The 27,801-nt window shown below is 56.3% G+C and overlaps 1 protein-coding gene across 21 annotated transcripts in view; it reads right to left on the reverse strand.

Moving 5' to 3' along the window:
• Positions 1-27,801, reverse strand: part of NCOR2 (nuclear receptor corepressor 2) — a 210,850-nt gene that overhangs the window by 46,798 nt on the left and 136,251 nt on the right. For 19 of the 21 annotated variants that reach the window (XM_041729398.1, XM_041729399.1, XM_041729400.1 and 16 more), the window contains 4 exons: positions 22,655-22,809; positions 21,122-21,294; positions 18,957-19,019; positions 6,541-6,683 (listed from right to left, as the gene is read on the reverse strand). In XM_041729398.1, coding sequence (XP_041585332.1) covers positions 6,541-6,683; positions 18,957-19,019; positions 21,122-21,294; positions 22,655-22,809 — 534 coding nt within the window. The remainder of the gene's footprint in view (positions 1-6,540; positions 6,684-18,956; positions 19,020-21,121; positions 21,295-22,654; positions 22,810-27,801) is intronic. The other 2 variants (XM_041729407.1, XM_041729401.1) reach the window with 1 other exon arrangement.

The raw sequence follows: 27,801 nt of genomic DNA on the forward strand, positions 1-27,801 counted from the left end.
GACTCAGAGGTGGGGACGTGAGCAAGATGGGATGGGGGAGGCTTCTTGGAGGAGGTGACATGTGAGCTGAGTCTGAGCACTGAGAGAGCTAGCCAAACAAAGCCCTAGACGATGGCCGTCCAGGTGGAGGGAACTGCAAGCACGAACCCCTGAGGTGGGGCCCAACTCAGTGTGTTCAGGGTAAAGAAAAGAGGCTCTCACTGCAGGGCCTTTCACATCCCTCCACACAGGACCCCGGTTCCCGGAAGCCCGGCCCCCTCACTCATGGAGCCAGATGCCCACCCCCCAGATTGGGGACAAACAAGCTTCTCATTCCTCACTAGCAGCTCCTGCCTTTGCACCTCACTGGGTGGGGCACTTTGGAGGGTGTTTCTTTACCTCCCATGCTGAGCCAGGCAGAGGTTCAGAGCACATCTGCCGGCTGGCTGGCTGGCTGAATGGGTGGCTTCTGGGGCTTAAACACAGTTAACAGAGTTGGTATACAGGTGGCGGCAGAGTGCTAGGGTCTCAGGGTGACCAGGGACTCCCACAGGCGGTAGACTGGTTCCTAAGAGGGGACGACTGCCCCCAATACAGCTGGTGTGACATGAGGGTCCCAGCCTGAGCTCCGTGGGGTCTCCAAGGAAGGAAGCAGAACCCACGACAACCCCAGACATGCCAGCAGTCTCAGTGAAGCCCCTCAGACTGGGCGAAACATCATTCCCCCAGAATCCATGTCCACCCAAACCTCAGAACATGACCTTATTCAGAAATAAGCTCTGCAGATGTAATTAGTTGAGATGTGGTCATACTGGATTAGGGTGGGCCCTGAGTCTGATGACTGGGGTCCTTGTAAGAAGAGAAGAATTTGGCCACAGAGGCACACGGGGAGCCATGTGTCTATAAGCCAAAGACCATCCAGCATGACCGGCCACCCTCAGAAGCTAAAGGAGCAAAGCAGGCTTCTCCCGGGAGCCTCCAGAGGGAGCAGGGCCCTATAGACACCTCCATTTCAGATTTTTGCCTCCAGAATTGTGACAGAGTAACTTTGTATTGTTTTAAGTCACCTCTAGTTTATGGTACTATTATAGGAAACAGGAAACAAATGTACCTCCCTTCTACCAATTCCCCAGCCCCCTGTGGAAGGCCACCTTACCCCAAACATGATAGGGTCCATTCTTGGAGCAAATGCCCTGTCTCCTCCAGGCACCAGGAGCTGGGCTGGGAATAGGCCTCAGGAGGGGTGCCAAAGCCCCAACCTCAGCCTGGGGGTGGGATCAATTCCTGTCCTACCACCTTCCTGAGCAAATGGGGGTCCTCTGAGTTTAGGAGCTCTGAACACGGGGAGAAAAAGGCAAACATCTGTTTGCCCATTAGTCACGGTTTCCGTCACCACCAGGCCAGGGCCAGAGCCCCACCCTGCTGAATGTCCCCTGGCCACTGCAGGAACACTCAGCTCCGCCATCCACCCACCTCCAGGGGTTGGCCCAGCCCTGCCCCAAACCCCAAGCTTCTCCCAGAGGCCCGGCTGGAGCTCATGGAGGCGCGAGAAAGTTGTGTGGCATGTGGGTTCTGTGGGTGAGGCTGAGGGATCCCCTTCTTCCCCAATCTATTTTTAGCAGACAGGGACTCACTCCTGTGCTCAGGCTGGGTGAGGCAGGCGATCAGGAGCCTGGCAGGGAACAGGAGCTCCTGGGGGCCTGGCCAGGATGTGCATCTTCCTGGGGACTCAAGTCCAGGAGGGTTGGCCAGAACCTACAGTCCAGGACACATCAGGCCAAGTGGCACAAGTATGAGAAGTCACAGTTTCCATCAGCACAAGGCCACACTGAAAGGCTACTAGGATTTACTGAGTGTCTGAGGAATTACACCAAATCCTTCCACATGTGGCCCCGTACCTCCAAACCAGGAGGTGTGTGCAGAACAGGAGATGCTGGCAAAACCAGTATAATTATATCTGCTGTTGACTGAGTACCTACTATGTGCCTAGCATTTTCCTGGATTGAGTCAATGGATCTGCACAGCTGCTCTGCAGGCAAGCCAGAGTAAGCTGCTCCCTGCTTCAAACTCTCCGGGGGCTCCCTGAAATCCTGCATATAAGACCCCAAGTCCTCCCCACTCCATAATATAGCCCTGCATATTCTAGACCTGGACCCCACTCACCTCTTCAAAATACTCATCCACCCCTACCCTCCTTGGTCATCCTGCTAGAAACACACTGGCCTCCTTGTGCAAACATGTGCATAGTGCCCCAACCACAGGGCCTTTGCACGGGCTATTCCTCTGCCTGGATAACCTTCTCCTACTAGATACTAGTATAACTCACCTCAATCAGGGCTTTGCTCAGACATCACCTCCTCAGAGAGGTCTTCCTTACTACTGTGTCAAAATCAGCTAATCCTCATACCCCTCCATCAATCACTCTCTACTATATCCCTCACCTTATCACCTTCAGACCACAATCAGAAATTATTTGTATGTTAATCTATCTCTTGAAATAGAATCAGTTCCTTCTTAAGAGCTAGTAATCTTTGTTCTCTGCTATATTCCTAGGATCCCTGAAATAGGGCCTGGCATCTCCAAACAGGTGGTCTGTAACCATTTTAGATGAACTGAACTTGACAAAGACACTGGCTCAGAGAGGCAAAGACACCTTCCTGAGATCACACAGCTCCTGAGTCAAGTAGCCCAGATTTGAACGCAGGTCAGGTTTAAGCACTCTGTTGCCTGGACAAGGTCCCTCTGCAGGCCTATGCAGCCTCAGACGGAGGAGACAACAGAGGAAAACAAGGCAAGGCAGGGCCTGGGCTGAGACAGAAAAACATGGAAGCTGAGCCCCAGGGCCTGGATTTGCAGATGGGAGGAAAGGGTAACCTTCGGCCATAACAAGGGGGAGGGAAACCTCGGAGAAGTCACTACTGCCAAATGTTACATAACTGGGCCACGCTCCGCCTGCCCACCCGATCCTGCTTCCTGCTGACGTCGCCCTGTGGCCATATTCAGGCGAGGCTTGGCATAAAGCAGGAGGGGACACCCGCTGACCCTCTGCTTCCCCTGCTCCTTCCTGCACTGGACAAGAGTGACATGTCTTTCTGAGCTCCAGACAGGGCCTGGCCAGCGGCCAGAGGTGGCTGCTGTTGATTCAGGACTAGTAGGGACCTAGCTTCCTCCTGGGGCCTTGGAGAGTGCCGGGGAGGGGCAGCAGGCGGAGGTCATGGAGTTCAGCAGCATCTTGTGAGGGCTGCTTACATACTCCAGTGACAGGGAACTCATCCCTGCAGCATGGGTGGCCACTGGCAGGATGGATGGACTCAGGCAGAGCCCAACTTCCCGCAATGGGTCCCTGGAACTGCTCACGGTGATTCCTCTGTGATTCCTTCAAGGTCAGCTGGGAACGAGAACCAGCTGCATGCACCCAAATTGCCTTTTCTCAACAATAAGTGGTCAGCAAGATTCACCCATCTGTAGGCCTCAGGACATGGTTTGCTGGCCCCCATCTTCTGGCCTGATGTACTAGGTCCATGGCTCACCCAGTATGACTCTGCTTTGCTGGGTCCTGTGTGAGCCATGGCTAGTGGAGGACGGGTCCACGAAGGGACACGCCTACAGACCCGGGGTCGAACCCCCTCTGTGGTCTCCTGGCCTCATCACCCTGTAGTGGTCCACCCATCAGTACTCAGGATCAGACAACAAGGAGGGCAGCCTTCTCCGTCAGTGTCAGCTTTACTTCTCTCAGACCAGTACAACCCACTTTGAGCCTAGTCCCGGCAGATGGCTTCCCGCTGTCCCCTAAAGGAATGCCCAGCAGAAAAACCCCATGCGCACTGCTTCCCTGGCACCCAGTGGGTGCTCAAGAAAGGCTCACTGACTGCACAGTGAGGATGATGTCCCACACACCCTGAGCACTGGCCCAGGGCCAGGCACCGCCCCTCACATAGGACTCCTCTGCTCCTCACAACCCTAAGGGTGGGTCCTGGTCTTCCCTTCCCTCTACAGGGAACACTGAGGCACAGAGGGGGGGCGCCGTGTGCCTGCAGGCACCACCCAGCTGCTGACACTGCTAGGGTGTGGGCCCTCTAGCCCAGAGCCCTGCTTTACACCATTCTGCTAGGCTATCTATTCAGATGAAAGACACTGACTGGCTCAATCAATCAATCAGCTGACCAATCACTCACTCAGCCAGTTCAAGAGTAGCTGCTCTCCATATACAACCAAGCACCCAGGGAGACACGAGACCTAGCCACTAGGTGTCTGGTGGCCATGATACCATCACAGCTGTGGCTCTCACCTGTGGGGCACTCAGAACGTGCCAGGCCCTGTTCTAAGCCCTTACATCCATCCACTCAGATGAGTGCCATAAAAGCCCTCTGAGGTGGGCACTAGTATTGTCCCCACTGTATAGTTGGGAAAACTGAGCACAGAGAGAATAAGTTGCTTGCCAAGGTCACACAGCTACTAAGTGGCAAGATCTGGATTAGAATCCGGGTCTTCTAGGCCAGAGTCCCTGCAATGGCTGCTCCTGCACACCCCATTTGAGAGAGTGCCTCCCACACCCCTAAGAAAAAAAGGGGATCAGTGGCTTTAAAATAAAATACTACCACTACTACTACCACCACCAGTGGTAGCAGTCAGGGCAGCCACCCCTCACAGAATGCTCCCCTCTGGCAGACACTTGGGTCCTCAGAAGTGGTGACTCATTCAATCCTCAGCAGAATTCTTGGGGGTAAGGGTCGTTATGCCCCCACTTTACAAAGGACGAAACTAAGGCTCGCTGGGACAAAGCTGTCACCTGAGGTCACACAGGTGCCAAGTCATCAAGCTGGGACTTGGCCCCACTCTTACCCCTGAACCCACACTCAGGTTCTGGGGTCCCTGGGGGCATAGCAGGACCGTGCCATGAGGGAGTCTGGGAGAGGAGGCCTATACCCCCAACAGCCTGAGCCATGGCTGGGCTGGTGTCCATGTTGGCTGGGAGGAGCAGGGGCTCGGGGGAGGAGGAGGGGAAGGGCAAGAAGACCACCTCTTGTCAGGACTGCCCCCCCCACCCCCCGCAGTTAATCTCTAGCTGCGACACACATAGGCTGCTCCCCTTGGGCTCAGCCATCCTCCTGCTCTAAGGGATTTCAACAGGTGTTAAAGAAAAGTGCTCTGCGCGCCCTCAGGCTTTCATAAGACTTCCTCCCTGTGGAAACCGGAGTCCTAGAAAATCCAGGAAAAAGTAGAGCTCCTGGTGTACCAGGAAGCACTGCCAGAAGCTCAAGGAGCACTAAGACCAGCTGAGCAGCAGGCAGGGAAGGTGAGGGTGGTCTGGCTTTACCAAATATGATGGGCAACAGGGAGTAGACAAGAGCCCAACTGGAGATGAGGTTCGGCCTCAGCGCTGCCCACAGGGGCATGACACAGTCTCCGCTGGCCTTGAGCAGCCAGCAGCTGCTTACATACTCAATCCAGTAAGATTCCCACCCAGGGCAGCCGAGGAGGGTGCCCTTAAACTCTGTGCGGCACTCAAGCACAGTTCAAGCGGGGTGATTCTATGCCCGGCCTGCCTGCCATGCCAGGTGACCTCAGTAGTCTGTGCATCTCAGCAGGCTGCATGGGAGCAGCAGTTCAGGGCCGTCTCGTCCCAGGACAGGCTGCCTGTACTTTATACGCAGCAACAGGCAGCCTGATGGAGGGGAGGGGGCAGCAGGCAAGGGGGGCCTGAGGAGGAGAGCTGCAGACCCCCTTCTTATACCTTCACATATATAAGGAAATACGTAGCCTGGTGATCCAGAACATGGGTCCTAGGTCATACAGGTGTGGTTGACCCAAGTCTGTTGTTTATGAGCCTTGCTGAGCCTCAGTTTCCCCATATCTGAAATAGTGACCATGCAGGCATGTTGTAAATGTGTCCAAAGGGGCAGGAGTCAGGGAGGGAGGAAGAGAGGGGGTGGGGAAAGAGAGAAAGAAAGACAGAGAGGAGGAAGGGAAGAGGCTGCCCCCGACCCGGCCCTCCCTTCACAGTATCGGCTGTGGAGGAAGCAGTCTCTCCATAGAGACCATTTACATGCTCAGCAAGGCCAGCCGTCCCTTCTCATGCTCCTGGCCTCCCCCGGCCTTCCCTCGAGGCCAGAGGGCTGCGGGAGGGCTGGGGGAGGCCAGGGCTGGGCCCACTGCTCCCTGACCTGTCCCTCCCGCCTACTGAGGCGGCCCTAAGACTATGAGGTCAAACAGGATGGGAGAGACACTTGCTTGGGGTTCATCTGCCTCTGGGCCTTCGTTCTAAGGCACTGACTGCCACGATCCTTGATGAGGCGGTGTCTGGCCCACGGTGCTCCTTCCCCACACACCCAGAGGTGTGGAACCCAGGAGAGCAAGGGAGCGGAGGCAGGGAAGCAGAAGGATGGGCCTGGCACACAGGGTCGGCCCAGTGCCCAGGAGGGGATGTGCAGAACACAACAATCCCTGCAGCCAGTCCAGGGTACCCCCAATCCTGAGGTGCTGGTGAATACCTGCTCCCGACCCAGGGCACACAGGGTACAGCCCCCCAAGAGACCCCAGGAGGCAGGGCAGAGTGCTCACCATCTTCAGCTTGTGCTGCTGCAGGATCTCATCCAGATTCTGTCTCTTCTTGTAGTTGAAGTAGAAGTTCTTACACTGAGACACCGTCTTGGAGCCCACCATCCGAGCGATGGCCGACCAGTTCCGGCCGTGTTCCAGAAGACCTGTGGCAGAGGGCGGCAGGTGAGGGACGGCAGGAGGCCTGTGCCCACAGCCTGCAGCCCGGACTGAGGCTCTGCACGCGGTTCCAAGACTCTGGAAGCAGACCAGTGGAGGTGGGGGGGCGCCAGAGAGATGGGTATGGTGACCTGGCTACCCCCATCCCCCGCCCAGGCTACCTGGGCAGGGCCCAGGCTCCAGGAACGGAGAAGAGAGGGGCAAGGGGCTGTTCGCCCTGGGTGCACCCCTCCCGAGACCACCATCGAGGATTCTGGTGGCTAGGAGCTGAGATCTGGGCACAGACCCCGCCCAGGCTCCCACCTCCCCTGCCTCCCCTGGCTGTCGTGACCTAGCACTGACACTCCCTCACAGCTGCAGATGAGGCCTCAGGCCTCGGGAGACAGTGTTGTTTTCCGGCCGCACCAGGCCAAGGCCAGAGGAAAGGAAGGAACGTGTGAGCAGGGGAGGGAGGGTGGGGTCCAGGCGAGTGTGAGCTGGAGCCAGGAGTCTCTTCACCCAGGTTAACTGGGGCACCTTTGGGCCTGGGGCCCACCATGGGCTTGAGGCCCACAAGGCTGGTTCAAGGGTCTGGGAGTAGAACGGTCCCCCAAAAACTGGCCCCCCCATGTCTGTGAGCTTTCACAGCCTCACAGACTCCTGATATGGGGAGAAATCCCCAAGAATCAACACTCCATCCCAAACCCACCCAGGTCAGAGAAAGTTCTCCCCAGCCCCACAAACTCGGGCCAGGGCCATACTCACCCCCACTCCATACCCTATTCTGGTTTCAATGCTGTAAATACCAGTCTCAGCAAAAAAACACAGCCTCCTGCTCACAGAAGCCGCACATGGGACACCTGGCCCCAAGTCTCAATCCACCTGCCCACGGAGCTCCTGGCACACACAGGCACGCCACACGCAGCAGCATCTCTTTATACATCGGCAGCATGCCCTGTGCGGCCAGGTCAGCCTGAGCAAGTAGGCTGGCCACTTCCCGGTGGCTGCCCAAGAGACAGAAGGCAGACTCCAGATCTCCAAGGGCTGTGGGGCAGGACTGGGCCCCCAAGGGCAGCAGGTGGGAAGCCTGAGTCACACTGGAATACAGCAGCCTCTAAGCCCCAGAGCTAGACTTTTAATGGCTAAAGAAAGATTTCCCATAATGAAGTTTGAGGCCATTTTCCTTGAATCAAATCAAGCTGTAAACAGGGAGGCTACAACAGGAATTTTGTAGGGGTACAGGAGCTGGAGGGGCCAACAATCTGCGTGTTTGCACTTTCTGTGCCTCGTTTGTCCGTCCATCCATCCATCCATCTGAACATGTGCCAATAGCTCACTACACACACAGCTCTCATGAAAATAAAACTGCAACAAGAAACGACAAGACGCCACATCACACGGCCGAGTGACCTGGAGTTTGCAGAGCCCTTCAGAGACGTGATTCCATCTCACCCGTGCTGCCGAGGCCGTGACTGTCCCCATCCCCAGATGGGAGAAGGAGCCAGAGCCACTCTTGAGCTTCTGGGGACAAGCCAAGGGCAAAGGGGGAATGAGGACCCAGGTTTTCTGCTCTCCTGCCTCTGGACACTGTGGGGTGAGGTGGTGCCAGCCCAACAGGCCACCTGCTCCCCTGCGGAGGCTATGGGCCACGTGGCTCCACAGCGGGCTCCTCAGGGTTCCTCAAGGACAGGCTTGGAGGGAGGGCTGGGGCATGGGATCAAGTGTCACCCAGCCCCCTGACCTTTCCCTCAGCCTGCGCCAGCAGCAGCTGCCACTTCCACAGAACCTGGCGGAGGACGACGGGACGCGAGTTTATTTATATTTCCCCAGCCGGGGCCAAGAGAGCCCAGGCAAACACGTCGGGCCAGAACCCTGGGCGGGAGAGGGCGGGTCTCCCATCTGGGCCTGCTGGAGTGGCGGAAGGGGGGGGTGGTGCAGGGGTTAGCCGGACCCCAGAGAGGTTGGCATTTCCAAACTCAACACATCAATAAGGAGGTGGTTTGGAGGCTGGCCGGGGATTTAGGGTCCTAATTAACTCCACTTGTGGCAGCAGCGACAGCAGGAGGTGAGGGTGACAGGGTCACCCAGCCCTTCCCTAAAGCGAGTGGTGGCTCAAAAGGGAGTACTGTTCGAGGCTGTCCAGAAGCCCTGGCCTGGAAAGTGCTGTGTAGAGTCAGCCACCTACTCCGTCCCAGCCACCCACTTGGGTCTTGGTTCCCTAGCGGCTTTGTGAGACGCTGGGGTGAGTGCCCTCATACAACTGCCTGGGACCCCCTTTGGTTCCTGCTCCCAGGCTGAGGATGCTGGGCACAGCCTCACTGAGCCTTGCAGACCACCCACACTAGACCTGGCTGAAAGCCCCCCAACACCCATCCACCTGAAAAGCGAGAGGGCGCCTTTGAGCATGCACCAACCAAGACCCCCAGGGCTTGCCCCAATCAAATGGAGGTCCTGCCCTCCCACCCTAAAAGCCCCTGCCTGACAGCCAAAGAGGCAGGGGGAAGGGGGCCCCAGGCAAAGGATGGGGATGGGGTCCCACGGGTGCAGAACTCCCAAGTCCCGGGCCTGGTGGCCACAGCCAGGTCCCTGTCACCAGCTCCCAAAGCAACCCCAAGCCCCTCCTGGGGCCTCACTCACATCCTCTCATCTGCGTCTCCCCCTCGGCCAAGTTTTCCGGAAACATACGGCTTGGAGGATGCTCCAGGGAGTGGAGCTGGGAGCAGTGGGCTGGGAGGCGGGAGGCTGGGCGGCCCCGATGCCGATGCCGGCTCTGCGAGGCTTGTGGCTGGAGCAGGCTGTGGCTGGCGTCTGCTCCGGCTCAGCTCTGCCTCACATCCTTCTGTCCAACGGCGGCAGCAGCGGCAGTGGCGGCGGGAGGGAGGGAGGGAGGGAGGGAGGGGGAGGGGGGAAGGAGGGCGGGCAGGCGGGCGGAGGCTGGCTCAGAGAAGGGCGGGGAAGCAGCTCCGCACCGCCCGCCCCTGGTGGCCCAGGGCTCCTACCACCCGCTTCCCGGCGCTGCCAGTCCTGACATCGTCCTCCCCACTCCCCCGCAGCTGCGGGCGTGCGAGGTGCCCTTCGCCGATGGGGGCGGGCGGCGGAACTTGTCAGTTGTGTGCTCGTGCCCCGTGCCAGGCGTCACCAGGGTGCACGGCGTCCAAGGCTCCTCCAGACACAAGTGCGCCCTGAACAGGCGCTCAGCAAGGGGTGCCGGCTGGGAGCCCCCAGTGCCCGGACACCCTGCTGGGCGGAACCCAGAGAGCCAAGCCTGACGGGGCAGCGGTGTCCTGAGCCGGCTCGCCGCGCCTGGGCTGGATCTCCCCGCTGCCTGACCCAGCGAGAGACGCGTTGTCAGGGCTGAATGTGACCTCCAGACGGAGGCTCGCGGGAGCGGGCGGGCGGGGGAGCGTGGCAGAAGCCCAGGTTCAGAAGGGGCGGGCCAACTTGGCACTGGCTTCCTCCTCCCTCTCTCCCCATCCGTGGCGGTGGCGGCGTCAGCAGCAGTGGTAAGAACAGATGAGGGTTCAGAAAAACAGAGCTTCTCCACCCCAGCAGACGGGGAGCAAACAGCTTCTTCCGCTGTCATTCCCCTGCGCCAGTTCCACCCGCAGTCTGCCCCCAACCCGGCCCAATGCTGCCACGGCTGGCCAGGCTCTCTGTGGGACACTCTGGACGTCTGGGACCGCAGGAAGGGGGCCATGCGGTCTCCTTCTAGCACCCGCTGGTCTGTGGGTGGGCAGGCCTGGCTTCACATTCCAGGAAGAAGCTCAGGATTTGAGGAGCCTCTTTCCGAGTGCAAATGAGACCTCCAACCACTGAGGGCTGGGGGAAGGGCTTCAAGATCCCAGATGGTTCTCTGCTGCCTGAGGGTCTCTGGACCAAGGCTGCCTCTTTCCACTCTGTGTAAGGCACCCCTGACAACCTGAGCAGCCTGGCCCCATATAAACACCTGCTAGAAAGGTCATAAGCAGCTCCTGGGAGTTTGAAAGTTAACGGGGTTGAACTTTGGAGCTGGATCCAGGTCATGACCGATTTCTCCAACTCCAGGGTCACTGACCTGCTTGTCCCTTTAGCCCTCAGCTTTTATGCCCTGCCCATAGGAACCCAAGGAACGACGGACATCCCTGACGCACCTCTGCACCCAGCCCTCATCCTGGGATCCCAACCATGTCAAAGATCTAGGACTTTCTGCTTAGTTCCGCAGTCCATACCCTGCAGAGAAGTCCAAGTGAGCTTTTATGAACGCCAATCCCACAGTGTCTCTCCTCTACTTAAAATCTTCCAACGACAAACCATGCCTCTCTGAATAAAACCCAAAGGCTCCTGTGTGGTACGTGAGGCCCTGCAAAAGCAGCCCCACCCCCATGGCCAGCCTGCTTCCTACTTCTCCCCTTCCTCACCCACTCCAGCCACCTTTTATGGCTTTTATGGGACCTTTTATATGCCCAGCCCTTGAGTGTGACCCAGGACATCTGCACCAGCTATTCTCTCTACCTGCATGCCTTTTTCACAAACCTGACTCTGTCCTCCTTCAGCTCAAGTGATACCTCCTCAGAGAAGCCTTCCCTGACCAGCTTCTCTGAAGCCATCCCCCTAGACACCCTGCCATCATGAGGCTTTATAACCTCCAGGGAACTATCGCTCCCAGAAATTAGCTCCTTTGCTCCACTGCTCACTGACTGTCATGTCTCTGCACCCACAACTGCTGGGCATGCAGAAGGCACTTGGCAAATGAACAAAGTTCCAGACTCCCCAAGGGTCTGGGTCTGGGGGCCATCTCTCTGAGGCTCCTGAGAAGGAGCTCCTGAGAGAAGGGGGCTGACTGTTTATCCCAGCAGGGTCCCCTGGACCCTCACCAGATGAGGCTGGAGACAATGCCCACCTCTCACAGCCAGGGGCATGCCCATAAGCATTCTGTGCCTGTGCCCAGATGGCAGATTCTCCCAATGTCCCCTGCGGTCTGGATTCCCCAACCTCACTTCTAATTTCTAAGGAAAAGAGTTTCATTCTGAAGAGTCAGGAGGCAGGAACTAGGAAGTGAAATTGACCAAGACAGGAAGTCAAGCCAGGAGGTCTGAGTCACATACTTGGAGCTCCAAATGAGACAAAGGAGCAGTGGGTAGCTGCAGGGGTGGCAGTAGGAGGGGCACCTCAACACTGTGTCCTGGGGGCTCAGTGTGGCCACCAACTGCTCTGGACACCATCGAGGGAAGCTTCCCATCCACTGTGCAGGGGCCTGTGACAAATTGTCCTTATGGGAGCAGTGACTCAGGCTTCTCTCCCTGCCCCATCCTTCTCAAGGTCCCTGCCACAGGCAGCACTCCCGAGGGTCTGTGAACCCGCTCCGACAGCCAAGCCCCAGCCCACCACTGGTGAGTTCAGACCCACAGGGCAGGGAGGGCCCTGGCAGCACCCATGGGCACACTACCATCCATCGGGGTCCCAGGGATCCCACAGCTGCTCTCTCTGGAAACCAGCACCCCCTTCCAGGAAATGCACTGGCTCCCCCACCCCAGCCAGCCTCTTCCTACCCTGAGGCTTTCTGTTCCCTCCATGAAGAGCACAGGTGGCCTGCAAGAGGGACACATCCCTGCCCCTCCTGCCAGCTCCCATTTTCCAAAAGAAACTCCAGTTTGCAAAACAAAATTTTCTGCCCAAAGCACTGTCGAAGGAGAGGGGAAAAAAACCCAGCAGGCTCAGTGCTACATCCTGGCACTTCCTTCTCTCAGAAACCCCAAGCCCTGGGTGGGTTAGACACGGAAGCAGCCATTCAACTGGCAACTCTATTGGGCACAGGCTCTGTGTCAGAGCTTCCAAAACTCTGGCTAGTCTTAAAATCCCGTCAGGATCCTGGCGAGACAACTTCGTGCCTGAACTTTGACTTACCTGCCTTTTTCTTTCCATTTATGCTCTTAAAAATACGCCCCAGTTTCAGCAATTACAGCCACACACATCATCGACAGGATGTCTAATAGCAACCTCTTCTTTCAACACACAATGCAGCAGACACGATGAAAAGAAGTCACCTGTGGGTGACCTAATGTGGCCTTGCCTACCACTCCAGGAAAATGCCATGTTACATGTTCAGCATCAAGTCTTTCAACAGAGCACAGCAGAGAGCACGCTCCTGGGGCCGAGCAGCTCTGCATCATTTGTTGCATGCATGCTGGCTCATCCACTCAGCCCTCTGGGCCTCGATTTTCTCATCTGCAAAGCAGAAGTCATGGACGGCCACATATGTGGAGCGCTGGCCTGGTACGGTAATTCACGCAAAGTGCTCAAACCAGGGAACACTTACTACGTGCAAACAGGTATCATCATTACTGTGTAAACTGCCATGTGTCTCTCTCCCTGAGGAGTTACCAGCTTGAGTGTGGACGTGCGGATTTTCCTCCTGGGAGTGAAGCGGGATGGTAGATGCCTGACCGTATTTTCAAGGGGGCTGACAAGGAGCAGCAGAGGGGTTTGGAGCCCGCCCCTGAGCCTGGTCATCTCCTCCACCCTGAGGTCATGCAGAAACCATCACATGCCAGAAGCATCCGGGTTGGGACGCAACGTGCCCAAGATGGGATCCTCCAGAGCAGTCCAAGGGTGGCAGCGGCTCCTCACCAGTGTCAGCCCTGGGGTGCCTCACCATCCCTTCTAACGTCCCTTAATGCCGCCCCCCCTCTGCGTCAGCCTCCCTTAGACACCCACGCTGAGGGGTAGCCCTGTCCCCATGTGGGCCCTCACTGGTCCTGGCATCAGAGGTGGCCCAGCACAGGGGAACCTAGCCCACTGCACCGCTCTGCCCATCACAAGCCTCAGCGGGCATATGTGCCGTAGTCCAGGTGGAGCGCACAGGCTGCTCCCTGTCTGGTCCCCGCAGTAGGGGCAGGAGGAGACTGTGATGACGGACACGTATGTGAGGAGGGCCTGCTTTTCCGAGCTCTGTGGCTGGGGGCTCACACCTCCCCTTACTGAACCTTAGACTCTTCATCCGTAAAAACTAATTAAACCAACCAGTGTGCACAACAAGCACTTTGAAGGTGCAAAGCGATTAGTGGTTTCTCCTTTACTCTCCATGAAAGAGGGGCGGGGGGGGGGGGGGGGGGCGGGCGTGGGCCCGGTGGGGGTTGCAGCCAGCAAGTCCTGCAGGCCTAGAGTTACTGAGAGAGAGAGAGTTCTGGGGCCTGTCTCAGCTCCACCCAGCCTGGGGGGGCTTGCCTGGGGCTCCCTGAAGCCAGCCCTGAAGCAGCCTCCACACTGAGCCAGGTCAATCTGGCATCTCTCCCCTTACCAGGCAGGCCGCTAGAGGCCAGGGGAGGGCAGGGCTGGCAGCTTGGAGCTGGGCCCGTACCTATTCCTGGTCTGGAATGGTGTGACCAGGGGCTTCCCCACCCCCTCCACAGCTGGCGTTCTGCCCACCAGAGAAGAGATGCTGGGGACCAAGAGGAGCTGCCAGCAGAGCCCCGGGCCTCCCGCACAGCTGGGTCAAGACTCTGAGCCAGGCCAGGCTGACCTTTCCCAGGGGAACGAGAGCCTCACATCCCAGCCCAGTGCCTGGCCTGCCCCTCCTGCCCAGCATGGCGCTGAGCCTGAGGGCGGGCGGCCAGCTCCCTGGAGCTGCCTGGTTCCTGGGGAGGCTGCTTCCTGTACATGCTCAGTGCCTACTTGGTATGAGCCCTAGGGCAGGCAGCCCTGCCTGACTCCCTGCACACAAGAAAATGAGGTGCCCATCTGCCCACCCAGAACCCTGCAGCTGCTATGTCCGTCCCCTGCTTCACCCTCTCCCCAGGTTCTGGCCCTCCTCATGCTCTTAGAGTCAGACCCAAACTCCATCCTACAGCTGGTAAGGCCAGGACCCTAAAAGCCTTTCCATCTCTTGACTTTCTCGCCCTCACTCCCCGTTTCTACATCTTCTTACTTGACCACAGTCCCCCTGCCACAAGGCCTTTGCATGTGCTGTTCTTGCTGCTGGGATGCTCTTCCCTCCCTCATTATTTGAAATTTTTAAAGATTTTACTTATGTATTTAAAGAGAGAAAGAGTATAAGCACGTACACATAAGCAGGGGAGGGGGAGGGAGAGAGAGAAACTCAAGCAGACTCTCTGCTGGCAGGGAGCTCAACATGGGACTCAATCCCATGACCCTGAGATCATGAGCTGAGCAGAAATCAAGAGTTGGACACTTAACCAACTTGAGCCACCTAGGTGCCCCTCATTATCTGATAGTAGCCAAGGCTAACTCATTCAAACTTCACACCAGCCCCATTCCCACTCTGTAACTAGAATACCTGAGTTCGAATCCACCAACTGACAGCTGTGTGACCCAGGACAGCTCATTTAACCTCTCTAAGCCTTGGTTTCCAAATCTGAATAAAGGAACTAATAATGGAGCATCTGCCTCATGAGGTTGGTAGGGATGATGCGACCTGAGGAACACCCAGTATGGTTACTGATTATCTGTGCTCTGGGTGCCAGCCCCGGGCCTCTGCCTCGGGGGGGGGGGGGGGGGGGGGGGGGGGGGGGGGGGACCATCTCTGGCCTCATTGAAGCTCCTCCAAGCATCAGGTTACATGAGCTCAGCACGTCACTTACCTTCAGCCCACTTCCCCCACATGCACATAAGGAGCCAAAGCCCTGAAAGGGCAGACACTTGCTTGGGGTCACATACCCCTTTAGGGGCAGAGCCATGACTTGGACAGAGCCAAGAAAGGCTCCAGAGTTTTGGTATTGAACTGTGGGGCCTACCACTTCTGAGCGCCTACTGTATGCTGTACGTTTATGGTTCACGCCTCCCCCCTTTTATGATGCCCCTGTGGGATGGCATCCTGGCCACATGCCAGAGGAGGGTGAAACAAGGCTAAGACAGGGAAAGGCCAGGCCAGGGTCACATGGCTGAGGAACTGGTTAGTGTTATAAATGGTGATGGGGACCTCAATATGCCTGACACATGACTGACCTAAGCTCTTCTGTTGTTGTTTTGTTTTTTCCACAGAACCCCAATGGTGGCTTTACCAGATTGAACTGTGTTCCCTCCAAATTTCATGTTCATCTGCCACCTATAAAAGTAACCTTATTGAGAAAAAGACTGTTTACGGATATGAGCAAATTGAGATGAGAACACCCGGGTTAAGGTGGGTCGTTGTAAGGAGAGGGGGATTTGGACACAGACACACAGAGGGAAGACAGCCACATGAAGACAGAGGCAGAGGAGGGAGCCATGTACCCATGAGCCATGGAACACCAGGGACCACGTGGTGGTGGGTGCCCTCTCAGAGCCCCCAGAGGGAACACCGCTCTGCCCACACCTTGACTTCAGTCCTCCCACCTCCAGAGCTGGGAGAGAGCACCCTGCTGCCGTTTCTAACCCCCTGTTTGTATGTGGTTAGGGGAAGCTCCAGGAAACTCTCATGGTGGGTGATACTCTAATTCTTACTGTACTGATGAGGAAAGAGACACAGAGAGGTTGATGGACTAGCCTGAGGTCATGGAGCTAAAAGGCTTGGTTTCTCTCTGCTGCTCAACCTTCAAGGCCAGGCTGCTAGATGTCTCCTGGGGTACTTCAGTCTGGCTCATCTCTGGATACCCCCCACAAAGGGTGAAGCACTGGGTCGATGGGAGGGATGGCCAGCAGGATGAGTGCATGCCATCTGCCTGAAGCATAGCTGCTTTTTTAGTCCCTTCCTGGGTTTTCTGAGGGCTGGACAGAGCATTCCTGACCTCTCCACCTCTGCCCATGGTGGAGAAAAGTCGCCGGGGCTACCAGCACCTGCCTCCCACCCTCCCCCCACCCGCCGCCTGGAACACAAAGCCATTAGCAGCCACCCTGAGCAGTAATTGTCCAGATTGCTGTAATTCACGGCAGTCGAGCACGCTGGTGCTCATCGCATTATTACAAATGTCACTGAGCAGGGCCTTGGCCGTGCACAGTCCCCAGGGGGTTCTCGCACTGCCGTCTCTGTGGGCAGGACCCAGGATGAGCTCATTGCCGCTGTAAGGACCCAACCTTGAGACAGTGGGGCGCACTCCTGTCTCGGCTAGTGAGTCATCCCTGCCGACCTCCCATTCCCCAGATCTGCCCTTCCCAGAGGGAGAGGACAGCCGCCAACTTGGCCAACTCTTGGTTCCCAGGCAACAAGAAGGGAGCCAGGGATGGAGCCGCCGTGACAACAGAAGACACTCTGTGGGGGATGAGGGGCTGTGGGAATACAGGCTGGCAGTCCTGGGGTGTGCACATGGAGCCCCTCACTGCCCAATGGGTTGGGGTGTGTGTGTGTGTGTGTGTGTGTGTGCGGGGTGGGGGTGGGGGGGTGCTGAGCAACATCGCTGCCAATGGCTGAGACACAGGGATCTCACGTGTGGTTAATAAATAATCCTATACAAATGTTCCTGGCAGCTCTGTTCATAATAGCCAAGAGGTGGAAACCACCATGACCGTTGACCAACGGATGAATGAACACATCAGGGGGATGTAGTCCATCCCCACGGTGGAACAGAGCTTGGCCATACAAGGAATGAAGCCTGCATGCTACAACACGGATGAACTTCGAAAACACAATGCTGAGTGAGAGAAGCCAGACACAGACGGGCACGTACTGCAGGATTCCATTCATGTGAAAGTCCTGAAGGCAAATCCACAGAGACGGAAAGCAGATTAGTGGCTGCCAGAGGCTGGCAGGCCTTGGGGGCTGGGTGTGACTGCTTGTGGGTACGGGGTTTCCGTCTGGGGTGATAAAACGTTCTGGAACTAGACAGAGGTGACAGTTGCACAACACTGTGAATATACTTAATGCCACTGAACTACACACTTTTAAATAGTCAAAACAGTAAATTTTATGTTATACGTATTTACCAAAGTTACGTAAGACAGAGAAAAAAACTCACACAATGTCAGTGAGGCCTCCTTTGCACCCAATGGTGTGATCCATCCTGGAAACCACAAAGTGGACAGAGAAAAACAACAGTGTGCCCCCCCCCCACCCAGGGGGCTAACCAGCACCCCGGTAAAGACGACACCCAGGCACCAGGTGTACTGCTCTGATGTGCTGGAAATCTCTCATGTTCCAGGGCCTTGGCCTAGGCGAAGAGGCAGGGCAGCTCCTCTCCTGAGTGCTGCTGAGGGTCTGCCTCAACTGAAGGCAGGGAGTTCAGAAGAGGGGGCTGGGGCCTCAGGAGGGCAGGGGGCGGAGCGCCCAGACAGCAACTGGGAGGATATGGCCTGCTCAGGTCTGGGGTTGCTCCTGGTCAGCTGCTGAAGCCTCAGGGAAGAGCACCCAAGCCACTGAGCATCCCCTTCCCAGGGTGGACAGTAGAGGCAGGGCAGGGCAGCCAGCCCAGGTGCATCCTGGCTCGGAGGCTACAGTCCTCACACCACTGCCCTTGTGCACCTAGGGCCCTCACGAGAAAGGTCATTTGTTCCCTCTGTGAGTCATAACCTGGAGGCCCAGGCTTGCTCCCCACCCCTCCATGCACCAGCTCCTGGACCTGGGCCATCCTGGGCCTCACTCCTCACTTCCTCCTCTGTGAAATGGGATGGAAACAAGAGCCACTCTGGGCGCTGCAATCAGAGTAAATAGAGCAGTCAGGTAGACAGAGGGTCAGGTTCCACCTAGCCTCAACCTTCCTGTCAGTGCTGGGCACAAGCAAAGGAGGGATCGGTCCAGAGACAAGCGGAATCCACACGGACACAGTCCTGGCAATGTGGGACGCACCCTCAGGACCCTCAGTGCTTGTTATCTCTGCTTCCTCATGGCCAACCCTGATGCCCCTCCCAATTCACAGATGGGGAAACCGAGGTAGATAGGTCGCTGAAGCAGGAAGTGAAGGACCCTGCTGTTCTGGCTTCAAGGAACACATGGCTGGCTTCTAAGGGAGAACATGAGGTCAGTGCTACTGCACATGGCCACCAGCCGCCTCCAGCCCTGCCTCGGTGACCCCATCATGGTGACTGCCACCAAGCTCTGTACCTCCTCTCCAAGACGCCCAAGTGTGCTGCCACCAATATCTACAGGGCCACAATGTGCTGACCCTGGAAGGCACAGAAGCTATCCACTGACCCACCGGCACAGCACGAGCTGCACCATTTCTGAGCTGTGCCTCAATGTCACCCTGGGGACACAATGTGGAGTCTGACAAAGCAGCTATTGGCCAAGGAAGAGGGACCAACCTGAGAACAGCCCAAAAGCAGAGCATACCCCTCCAGATGGCACCATAGCATCTGGTTCAAGGCCCAATGTGCCGCATCCTCCCCAGCACTTGGATGCCAATCGAGACTGGTCAGAGCCCCCAGAGAACCCTCACCTTTCTTGGCTGTCTCCATTTCTTCTTCGGTCCAGCGAGAACTCTCATTCATTTCCATTGAAGCTGAAAAGAAAGACAAGGTGCATTGGCAGCAGCCCAAGGGGTGGTCCAGCTCACAGACAGCCCGCTAGTGAAGGGGTGATATAATCAGCCCATTCTACAGGAAAGGAAACTGAGATGGCCCAGGCCCTGGACTATGAGAGCTATCTCTGCATGCACCTGGTTGAGAAGGGGGTAACCCACCTGAGAGCATGGTGACTGCATAAAGGTCAGGGGGACTAGGGACATGAGCTTTGGGTGGGCAGGGGTCTCATCAGAGCATGGACTTGCTGATACCAGTGATTCTCTGCTGTTAATCCCCGTTTTAACCCACTAGATGCCAGGAGTCCTCACTCCAACTGTGACAGTTAAAAATAGTTCCAGACATGGCCAATTGTCTCCTGGGGTTTGTAAGGTCACTCACTGACAATGCTGCTTTACAGGACAACTGCCATATTCTCCCCAAAGTCCCCCTGTATAAGGATGAAGCTTTAGAAGCGACATGGCAGCCCTTGACATCACATAGAATTGGCCAGGCCTCTACTGTGACAGTTTTGGGGTCTCTCCTCCAGATATGAGCCCAGGTCTCTCCCTATAAATTGCTTAAGACTTCATGAAGGGAGGGGTGCCAGGGCAGCTCAGTGGTTGAATGTCTACCTTTGGCTCAGGTCATGATCCTGGGGTCCTGGGATTGAGTCCCACATCAGGGTCCCCACAGGGAGCCTATTTCTCCCTCTGCCTCTGTCTCTGCCTCTCTCTCTCTCTGTCTCTCATGAATAAATAAATAAAAATCTTAAAAAAAGAAGAAAAAAAAAAAAGGACCTCATGAAGGGGGCAGACATGAGAGGCCAGCCACATGGACTCAGTGTCGGGAACAGCACCAGGCCCAGAGTATAGAGGCTGGCTGACCAGTGTAGGAAGTCCCAGCAAGAGGGAATGAGAAAGAGCAGCTCAAGCCAAGAAGGGCACCCCACCCTCAGGCAGGGCAGCCTCCCCCACTCCCTGCTGCCACGGCCTGACATTTTTGTGAGAGCTCACCAACTTTCCCCTTCCTTTGCAACAGGATCCTCAGAGGGAAGCTATGAAGTCTCAGCTTGGGGTGGGCATGTTGGAATAGTCTATCGGAGGGACCAGGGTGGTACTTTCCACCCGGTAGACTAGCTCCAACATCAGCCTGGGGCCTGAGAGGAGCTTCCTATGAGTTTGGCCCACCACTGACTGCAACGGCCATTGGCCTCTAGGCACCAGGGGGTAGCCAGCAAAAACCTACAGGAGTCATATATGAAAACTGTGGCCAATGGGGCTGGGTTTGAATCCCAGCTAACCCCATGACTATGGAGGCAACATCCTTTCTCTGAGCCTTAAGCAGCTCATCTATGAAATGGGTACAAATTATCTCCCATGGGAAGAAGGGACAGGTGTCTGGCACGGACCCTGTGTGTGGGGTAGGGAGCATCCATGAGAACAAAACATCATCTCCATCAATTCCTACCCTAGGAAGGTATCCTGGTGGCTGGGCCTCTACCTGAGCACTCAGCGCCCTGGATGGGGGCTCCCACAGAGGTGGGAAGGCCAGCCCCCACCAAAAGCCAACATAGTATGGAGAGGAGAGACACATGTTGGCTGCCCCCCTGTGGCTGAACTTGAGAACTGCTATTCAATCCATCTCCCCCGCCCCCCCCCCCCACACACACCTTCAACAAGTTGAGGTGGGGGTGGTGAGGTTCAGAGCACCTGGAGGAGCAGGAGAAACTGAGGTCCACAGAACAGAGTGCAGACTCAGGGGCCTATGGGGCTGGGGCAGGGCTGGGGCAGGGCAGGGGGGTACAGTCTGTGCCCAGGTCCTTCTTCTAAACAGTAGTGGTGGCTATTCAGTGGAAATGGGGGCCAAGAGTGGCCAGATTTTCTGATTAAAAAACAGAACCCAAACCAGTAATCTGGATTTTTATGTGAACTCTCCCAGTTCTGGGGTAACTAGGGCTGACGCACCATCATAGGTTCTCCCCACATACAGCAAGCAGTGTAGATGAGGACCCCAACACACAAGGAGGTCCAGGTCATGCAGTGAGTTCAGAAGCCAAAGCTGCGGTTTGGAACCCACCCGTCCTCCTTGGCCTGAAACTCACCCAGCTCAGCGCTCTGTTGCGGGGTGATGGCCTCCTCACTGTTGGCCTCATTGGCCATGGAGCGGGTGATACGTCCTTTGCGTCTTCCCTGGCTGTTGGCAGTTTTGCGGCCTTTGGAGGCCACTGCTTCCTTCTCATCGTTGTCCTCCCCAGAGGTGTCATCCGTCTTCTCCCTAAAGGCCAGAGGGAGACAGGGATGGCTTCACCTGAACCAGCAAGTGACAGTTGCAAGAGGCCTGCTTTTCTTTAGTTCGATGTATGCTGGCTGCCAGGGGTTTTGTACTACTGAGAGGCTAGGAGCCAGGAAAGCTCAGGGTAAGGGCTAGAGGGCAGCAATTTGCAAGCCTTCTTCACCAGAAGAGAGGCTGTGGCTACCAGCTCTCTGCGGCATTGCTGTGTTTGTCCAAAAGGACCTGTGAGCTAACAGCTACCACAGCTTTATATTCTCCAAACCAGGGCTGGGGGCTGGTAGTTAACTGGATGGATGTGCACAGACCAGTGGCTCTCTACAAGACCACCTTACACACCAAAACAGAGATGCACTCTGCCATCTGCCTGCAAGACTACCGGATTACCTGCGTGGGGGTAGGCAGGTACAACCCACAAGTCCACTACACTTCTCAAAGCAGAGATGCTCAGTGGGGCTCTAGAAATGGCACCAGCTTTGCTTGCAGTATTATTGAGGGCCACCATGCCTTGCAGCATTCACAAAAGGGAAGTCTCCTGCCGGGCTTCTGCAGCTGAGCCAGGTGTGTGGGGGTGCATGTGATCTCCGTATCCGTATCCACGGCTGGGGCTTTCTCGGAAGCCAACTCAGAAAGGTTTACTGTGGGGCCGCCTCCCATTCATCTTCCTGAAGGCCCTCCCTGGACGTCTGGGAGACAGGGGGTAACGAAGCCAGATGTTCTCTGAAGCCACATTCCTGAGCCTATCCCAGGTATCTGGCACTCAGCCGTGCCCGCCCCCCTCTCTGGCGTGAATCTCCAGCTGGCTGTGCTCGGCACCCGCCCCTGGCAGGCACAGGAGGCTATGCCTTGATCTGCAAGAACTCATGCTGACAGCGATAATTCTAAAAAGGTGAGGGCAGTGCCCGCCTGCATACCTAATCCTCCAGCCAGCCCCTCTGATCCCCCTTCCCCCGCCTGGCATCTCGGGAGGCTTGGCGGAGGAGGGGGAGGAGACGAGCAGGCAAAGAGCTCCAAAGTCATCGCCTAGATTTATTAGCTCAGGAGTAGAGCTCAAATGAGCTATCAGTCTCTGAGGTCTCTGGAGGGTTTGAGAAGGAGAGGGCAGCCGGGAGGCAAGAGGAGGGGGGCAGGCAGGCTTCTGGAAGGGGGGCTGTCAGGTTCAGCCGGAGCCAAAGAAGCCTCCCTTGCCAGCAGGCAATCCGCCTATGCCAAACCGCTGTCCTCCAGTGCCTCTGCAGAGTCGGCCCCGGGGGGCCTGGCCTCCAGTGGGGTGCAGACCACCTTGCCCCCTCATGGGAGGCAGGCTAGGCTCCAGCTGGGCAGCCGTGTGGCTGGGCCGCCTTACTTGTTCAGCTCCTCCTTGTCGTTCTCCACATCGGGCTTCTCCTCCTCCTTCTCGGCCTCCTTGTCCTTCTCCTTCTCCTCCTTCTCCTCCTGGCTGCTCCGGGGCATCTGCTGTTGCTGCTGCTGCTGCTGCTGCTGCTGTTGCTGCTGCTGCTGCTGGGTCCCAGGGCAGGGTGGGGGAGGAAGAACAGTGAGTAAGTGAGTATCCACACCTGAGCTGAGGGAGCTGGCAGAGGAGGGGAAACAGACCAAGTCAGCTGCAGGCCCCACTGCTAGGCCAGGGAGAGGCCTTCGCAATGGCTGGGAGTCCTGCAGCCCCTGGGATCTGGGAGGCAGGAACCCCGGGCGATGGGCAGAGATCAGAAGCCTGAACTCAACTCACGCCTCCTCCACTGGCTGGCTGTGTGACCCTAGATGAAGGTCTTGACCTCTCTGTGCTCTATTCAGCACACCTCAACCTCAGCCAGGGGCCAAGAGGCCGAAATGAGAGAACCCTCAGGGATCTGGTGTCTGGTGAGAGTGTTAAAGGGGGACTGACGCTATCAACAGCATGGCCAGAGCATGTAAGCACCAGGGGACCTGGGGACACATCCCTGACGAAGCTCAGGCCTGCTTGTCGCCACATCTGTAAAACGGGCAGGTGGAGCGGTATCCCGGTGCTTGCTGCCATGTCGAGGAGTCACTCTTGCAGCAGTGGCTCCATCTCCTCACGTCAAGGGGAAGTGAGCCTCTACTTTAAGGGAAGATCAAAGGGGCTCACAGCAAACCAGCCTCCTCCCTCCCATATGATTTCATATGCCCCGTCACACTGGGCTGCCGAACCTGGCAGGACAGGGGAGGAAGTGAAGGCAGCTCCCTCCTTCCCCAGAGGTTGCCTGACTTCCTTTCTGCCCTACCCGATTTCTTTTAAAGCACACACAGATCCCCTCAGCCACCCAAAGTCCTCTCTACAGGCAACTGCCAATCCGGACCATCTTTCCAAGCCAATGATACAAGTGAAATGAAAACAAACCCACTGAAAAGCCTTTCAAGTGTGTGGTAGGGGTATGGTCATACCAATTCTCAAACAAGAAGAAAGAAACCCAAGCAGATGGAGAAAGTGGGGGCAAGTGGGGTTTCGCTCCCTCTCTGTATCTTTCCTCCCCATCAGGAACACACAGGCTGCCTCAGCCTGCGACCCCCTCTCTAAACCTTCTGGTGCAGCTGGAATTTAGGAAGCAGCAGAGCACTGGCCGGCAGGGGCATTCTGTGGATGCTGGGGCCCAGAGCACAGGTCTGCAGGGAACCCCGTGTTCTCTAAAGCTATAGCAGCAGCCACCCTGAGACTGCCTGGTTTGGGTCTGCCTCCCTCTCTCCAAGAACCTCCTCTACTCTTTAAGAGGAGGCAAGGGAGCATAACAGCTAGACTCAGAACAGCCTCTCCCCCACCCACCATGTTGCTACCAATTTCGGGTGGCTGGCCCGGTGTCCCTTAACTAGCCTGTCCCTCGCCACCGCCAGCACCCCCCAAACACTAAAGCATAAATTTTCCACAGCCTAGGAGCTATGGCTACCTCTCACACCCAAAAGGCAAAGTCTCTTCTGGAGCTGTCCATCCCAGCAGGCAGAAGCAGGGACAGAGGTTTCCCGGTTTGTTCCAACACAGCAGGCCCTCTACACACTCTCCTGGTGAGCCCGGGTCAGGGACCTGGCTCCAGGGCAGGACAGATACTGTGGCTGACAGGGGAGCAGTTCCCTGCCCTATGGGCCACCAATGTGGCTACTGTCTCCACCTGTCGGATTTGCTGACTTCTACAACACCTGGTAACCTGACACCAGGGTCTGGGCAGGGCAGGGGCTTTCCAACCGCAAGAAGCTTGGCATCTCACAACACAGCCTTCAGCTGAATCCACACCCAGACCCCCACCTGGGTGGCAGCCTCACTCCGAACCTTTTCTTGCTGTTGCTCCCAATGGTCACATGGGCCCAACTCTGGGCCACCCTCCAGGAGGCATCTGTCATCATCCCCTGGATCTAGGCCGGTGGGTCCTCAAAGCCCACTAGGGTCTCCTTCTCCACAGAAGCCACTGTCCATCCCAGCATGGCCAGGAGCTGTGGCTCCCCACCACCAAGGCCTGGCCCTGCACCAGCGCCTCCTAACAGGGGCAGAATCCCAGGGGTGTCTGTACCCCAGCCAGCACCCAGCTACATGCCTTCCTGTGGCCCTCCTGCCTCAGAATCCTGCAGAAGCCTCACTAGGGAGATGCCTGCGTTTCCCAAGGGCTTACTATATGCCCAACATGGAGCTATCAACTAGCTCCTGGCCCTATGAGGTCCTGAAGATAGTGATGGAGATGAAAAACCAAGAGTGGTGGTGACCAGGGCTCCATGGAGGCGCCCTGTCCCTGGCACCACACCAAGCACCTTGCCACCACTATCCTGCTTAATGCTCTAAGCCAACCTCAGACATAAAGGGCAGTGACCCCTGTCCCCATCCTGCAGAGAGGCAAAGCCTTATGGTCTCAGGGGGAGGAAAGGTGATGGCCCAGGGAAGGCGGGCACGGTCCCATTGTCCCCAAAGCCCCATTTGGAGTCTCTGACCAGGATCTACAGCCTCGGTGGAGTGGTCTTTAGGCATCCTTGTCCCCTCCTGCCCAGCCCACCTTGTCCCCCATTCAAGACTCCTCGAGCCTCCACCTGAGCCCAGACCAGCCTGTAATGTAATCTCCCCTACCCCTGTATCATCAACCACATCACAGCACAAATAACAAAAATAGCTCAAAGTGCCACACACATGTCCTTCTATCACCTCCTATACTAAACCCTTCATTCTCCCATTTTACAGAAGAAAAAGCTGAGGCACAGAAAAGGCAAGTGACAAACCTCGTAAAAAGGAGTGCCAGGATTCCAAACTAGGCCTGAGTTAACCCCAGCCATACCTGACCCCCTCTCCCGCCATCTCCAACCACCCTGGTGTGCCCCTCACCCCTCTACCAGCCCCCAGCCCGTGCTCTGGGCCCACCTTGTGGGGAGGCCCAGAAGTCCCTATCAGCATTAGAGCTTGGTCATGGTTCCCATCACTTCCCACTCAGGCTTGTAATCCCAGAACCAGGCACCACCGCCCATACCCGGACACGTTACCAAGCCCTAAGCAGGGGTCAGGGAGGCAGGGACGTGCAGCCAATACCTGCTAGCGCAGCACCTCTGAGGCCACCATGGAGCCATGGCACAGAGCCCCCATATGGGCTCATGGTTTCGTGTGACCTGACCACCATCTCCCTTAGGAGAGGTGTCTCAGCACCCAAAGCTGAATGGCACCAGTGCAGGGGGTGAAAGGGAGGAATCCCAGGTCCATCCTGGCCTTAAACACATTTTCCAGTGGGTGAGACTCGGCAGGCACAGTAACAATCATCTGCCTGGCCTCCTATTGCCTGCAGGAGGTCAACGGGCTGACTTAGGGGTGGTCTATTCACTCCACACTTATGGGGTGAGTTGAGGTCCCAACTCAAAGGCCCTCCACAGCCAGGTTAGTCTCCAAAAGCCTTCAATGGTCTAGAGCAGCAAACAAGAGGACTGCTAAATCAGCGAGGATGAACATCCACTCCCGTTCCACGTCTGGACCTCAGGTCATCCATGGCTGTGGAATCGCACTTGCTGGCTTTCACAATCAGTTCAGAGCCCACGTTCCCACGGCCCAAAAGCCGCACATATGGGTCCCCTGGGAATCTCTGGGAAGTCCTGACGCCCAGGCCACACCCACACCAATCACAAATCCCCAGGTTAGTCTAATGGGCAGCCAAGCGTGAGAAATAGTGCTTTAGACAAGGAGCCAACTGACTTTTTCCGAAAGAGCCACGTGGTTAATACCTTATGGCCATAGGTCCACTGGTTTCTATTGCAACTACTTGATGCTACATGGTTTGTAACTTGAAAGCAACTAAAATGCAAACAAATAGGCATAGCTGTGTGCCAATAAAACTTTATTTACATGGGATCCCTGGGTGGCGCAGCGGTTTAGCGCCTGCCTTTGGCCCAGGGTGCGATCCTGGAGACCCGGAATCGAATCCCACGTCAGGCTCCCTGCATGGAGCCTGCTTCTCCCTCTGCCTATGTCTCTGCCTCTCTCTCTCTCTCTCTCTCTCTCTGTGACTAACATAAATAAAAATAATTTAAAAAAATTAAAAAATTAAAAAAAATTAAAAAAATAAAATTAAAAAAAATAATAATTTTTTAAAAATTAAAAAAAAAACTTTATTTACAAAAGAGGCAGTGGGCCAGATTTGGCCTGCGAAGCCATACCTTGTCCACCCCTGCTCCAGACCAGCGCTGCTCAATCTAAATTGTACCGGGGCTCCATGGATCAGCCACAAATCAGCCGGGGATAGTGGGAAAATGCAGATTCAGCATGTCTGGGGTGGGTCCGAGCCTCTGCATTTCTAGGTAGCTTCCTGGAGAGGCTATGCTGCTAGTTCTTGGACCACACGGAGGAACAAGGCTTTCACAGATCCTTATTTCACAAAATACACCGAGGGCCCTTGTCACTGGCAGCAGGTGACACCTGTGGACCTGGGAGAAGAACCAGAGCCCAAACTCCACCATCTCAAATGACTCTGGAACTCATGATAAGGGGTCTACCTTTGCTTTCCAGACACATCAGTGGTCAGACTCACGATGGGCTTCACGCCCAGTGCTCGGTCGGGAATGTCCCTCCCAAACCACTGCACAGCTTTGCAGAAAATCTGACTGGATGCATGGTTAGCCAGAGCCATCAGTGCAAATCCCTGAGGGACCCCTGCTTCCAGAGCGCTGAGTGCAGGACAAGCAACTGTAACTGAGCCTGTACTGTGCTAAAGCCCCAGACCAGGGCTGCTTGGAAAACAGCATGGATAAAAACAATAAACGTTTCACAAAGCCTCCTTTCCCTCGATATACCTGTGAGACGACAAAATCCTTCCAACAACCCTGAGACTGCCTCTTTATAGAAGCAGTTTTATAGAAGAGGACACAAGGTCATGAGAAGTCAAGGAGCTCACCCAAGGTTGCACAGCATTTCTTAGCAAGATCCTATAGGCAGGTGTTTTCCTACCCTGGGCTAGGAGATCATGCCCTACCCCTACCCCCCTTCAAGCCAAACTGTGCTATCACTTGATCATTCCCTTCACATGTGTG

The sequence above is a fragment of the Vulpes lagopus genome, chromosome 14 (genome assembly GCF_018345385.1).
Source record: "Vulpes lagopus strain Blue_001 chromosome 14, ASM1834538v1, whole genome shotgun sequence".
Lineage (NCBI taxonomy): Eukaryota > Metazoa > Chordata > Mammalia > Carnivora > Canidae > Vulpes > Vulpes lagopus.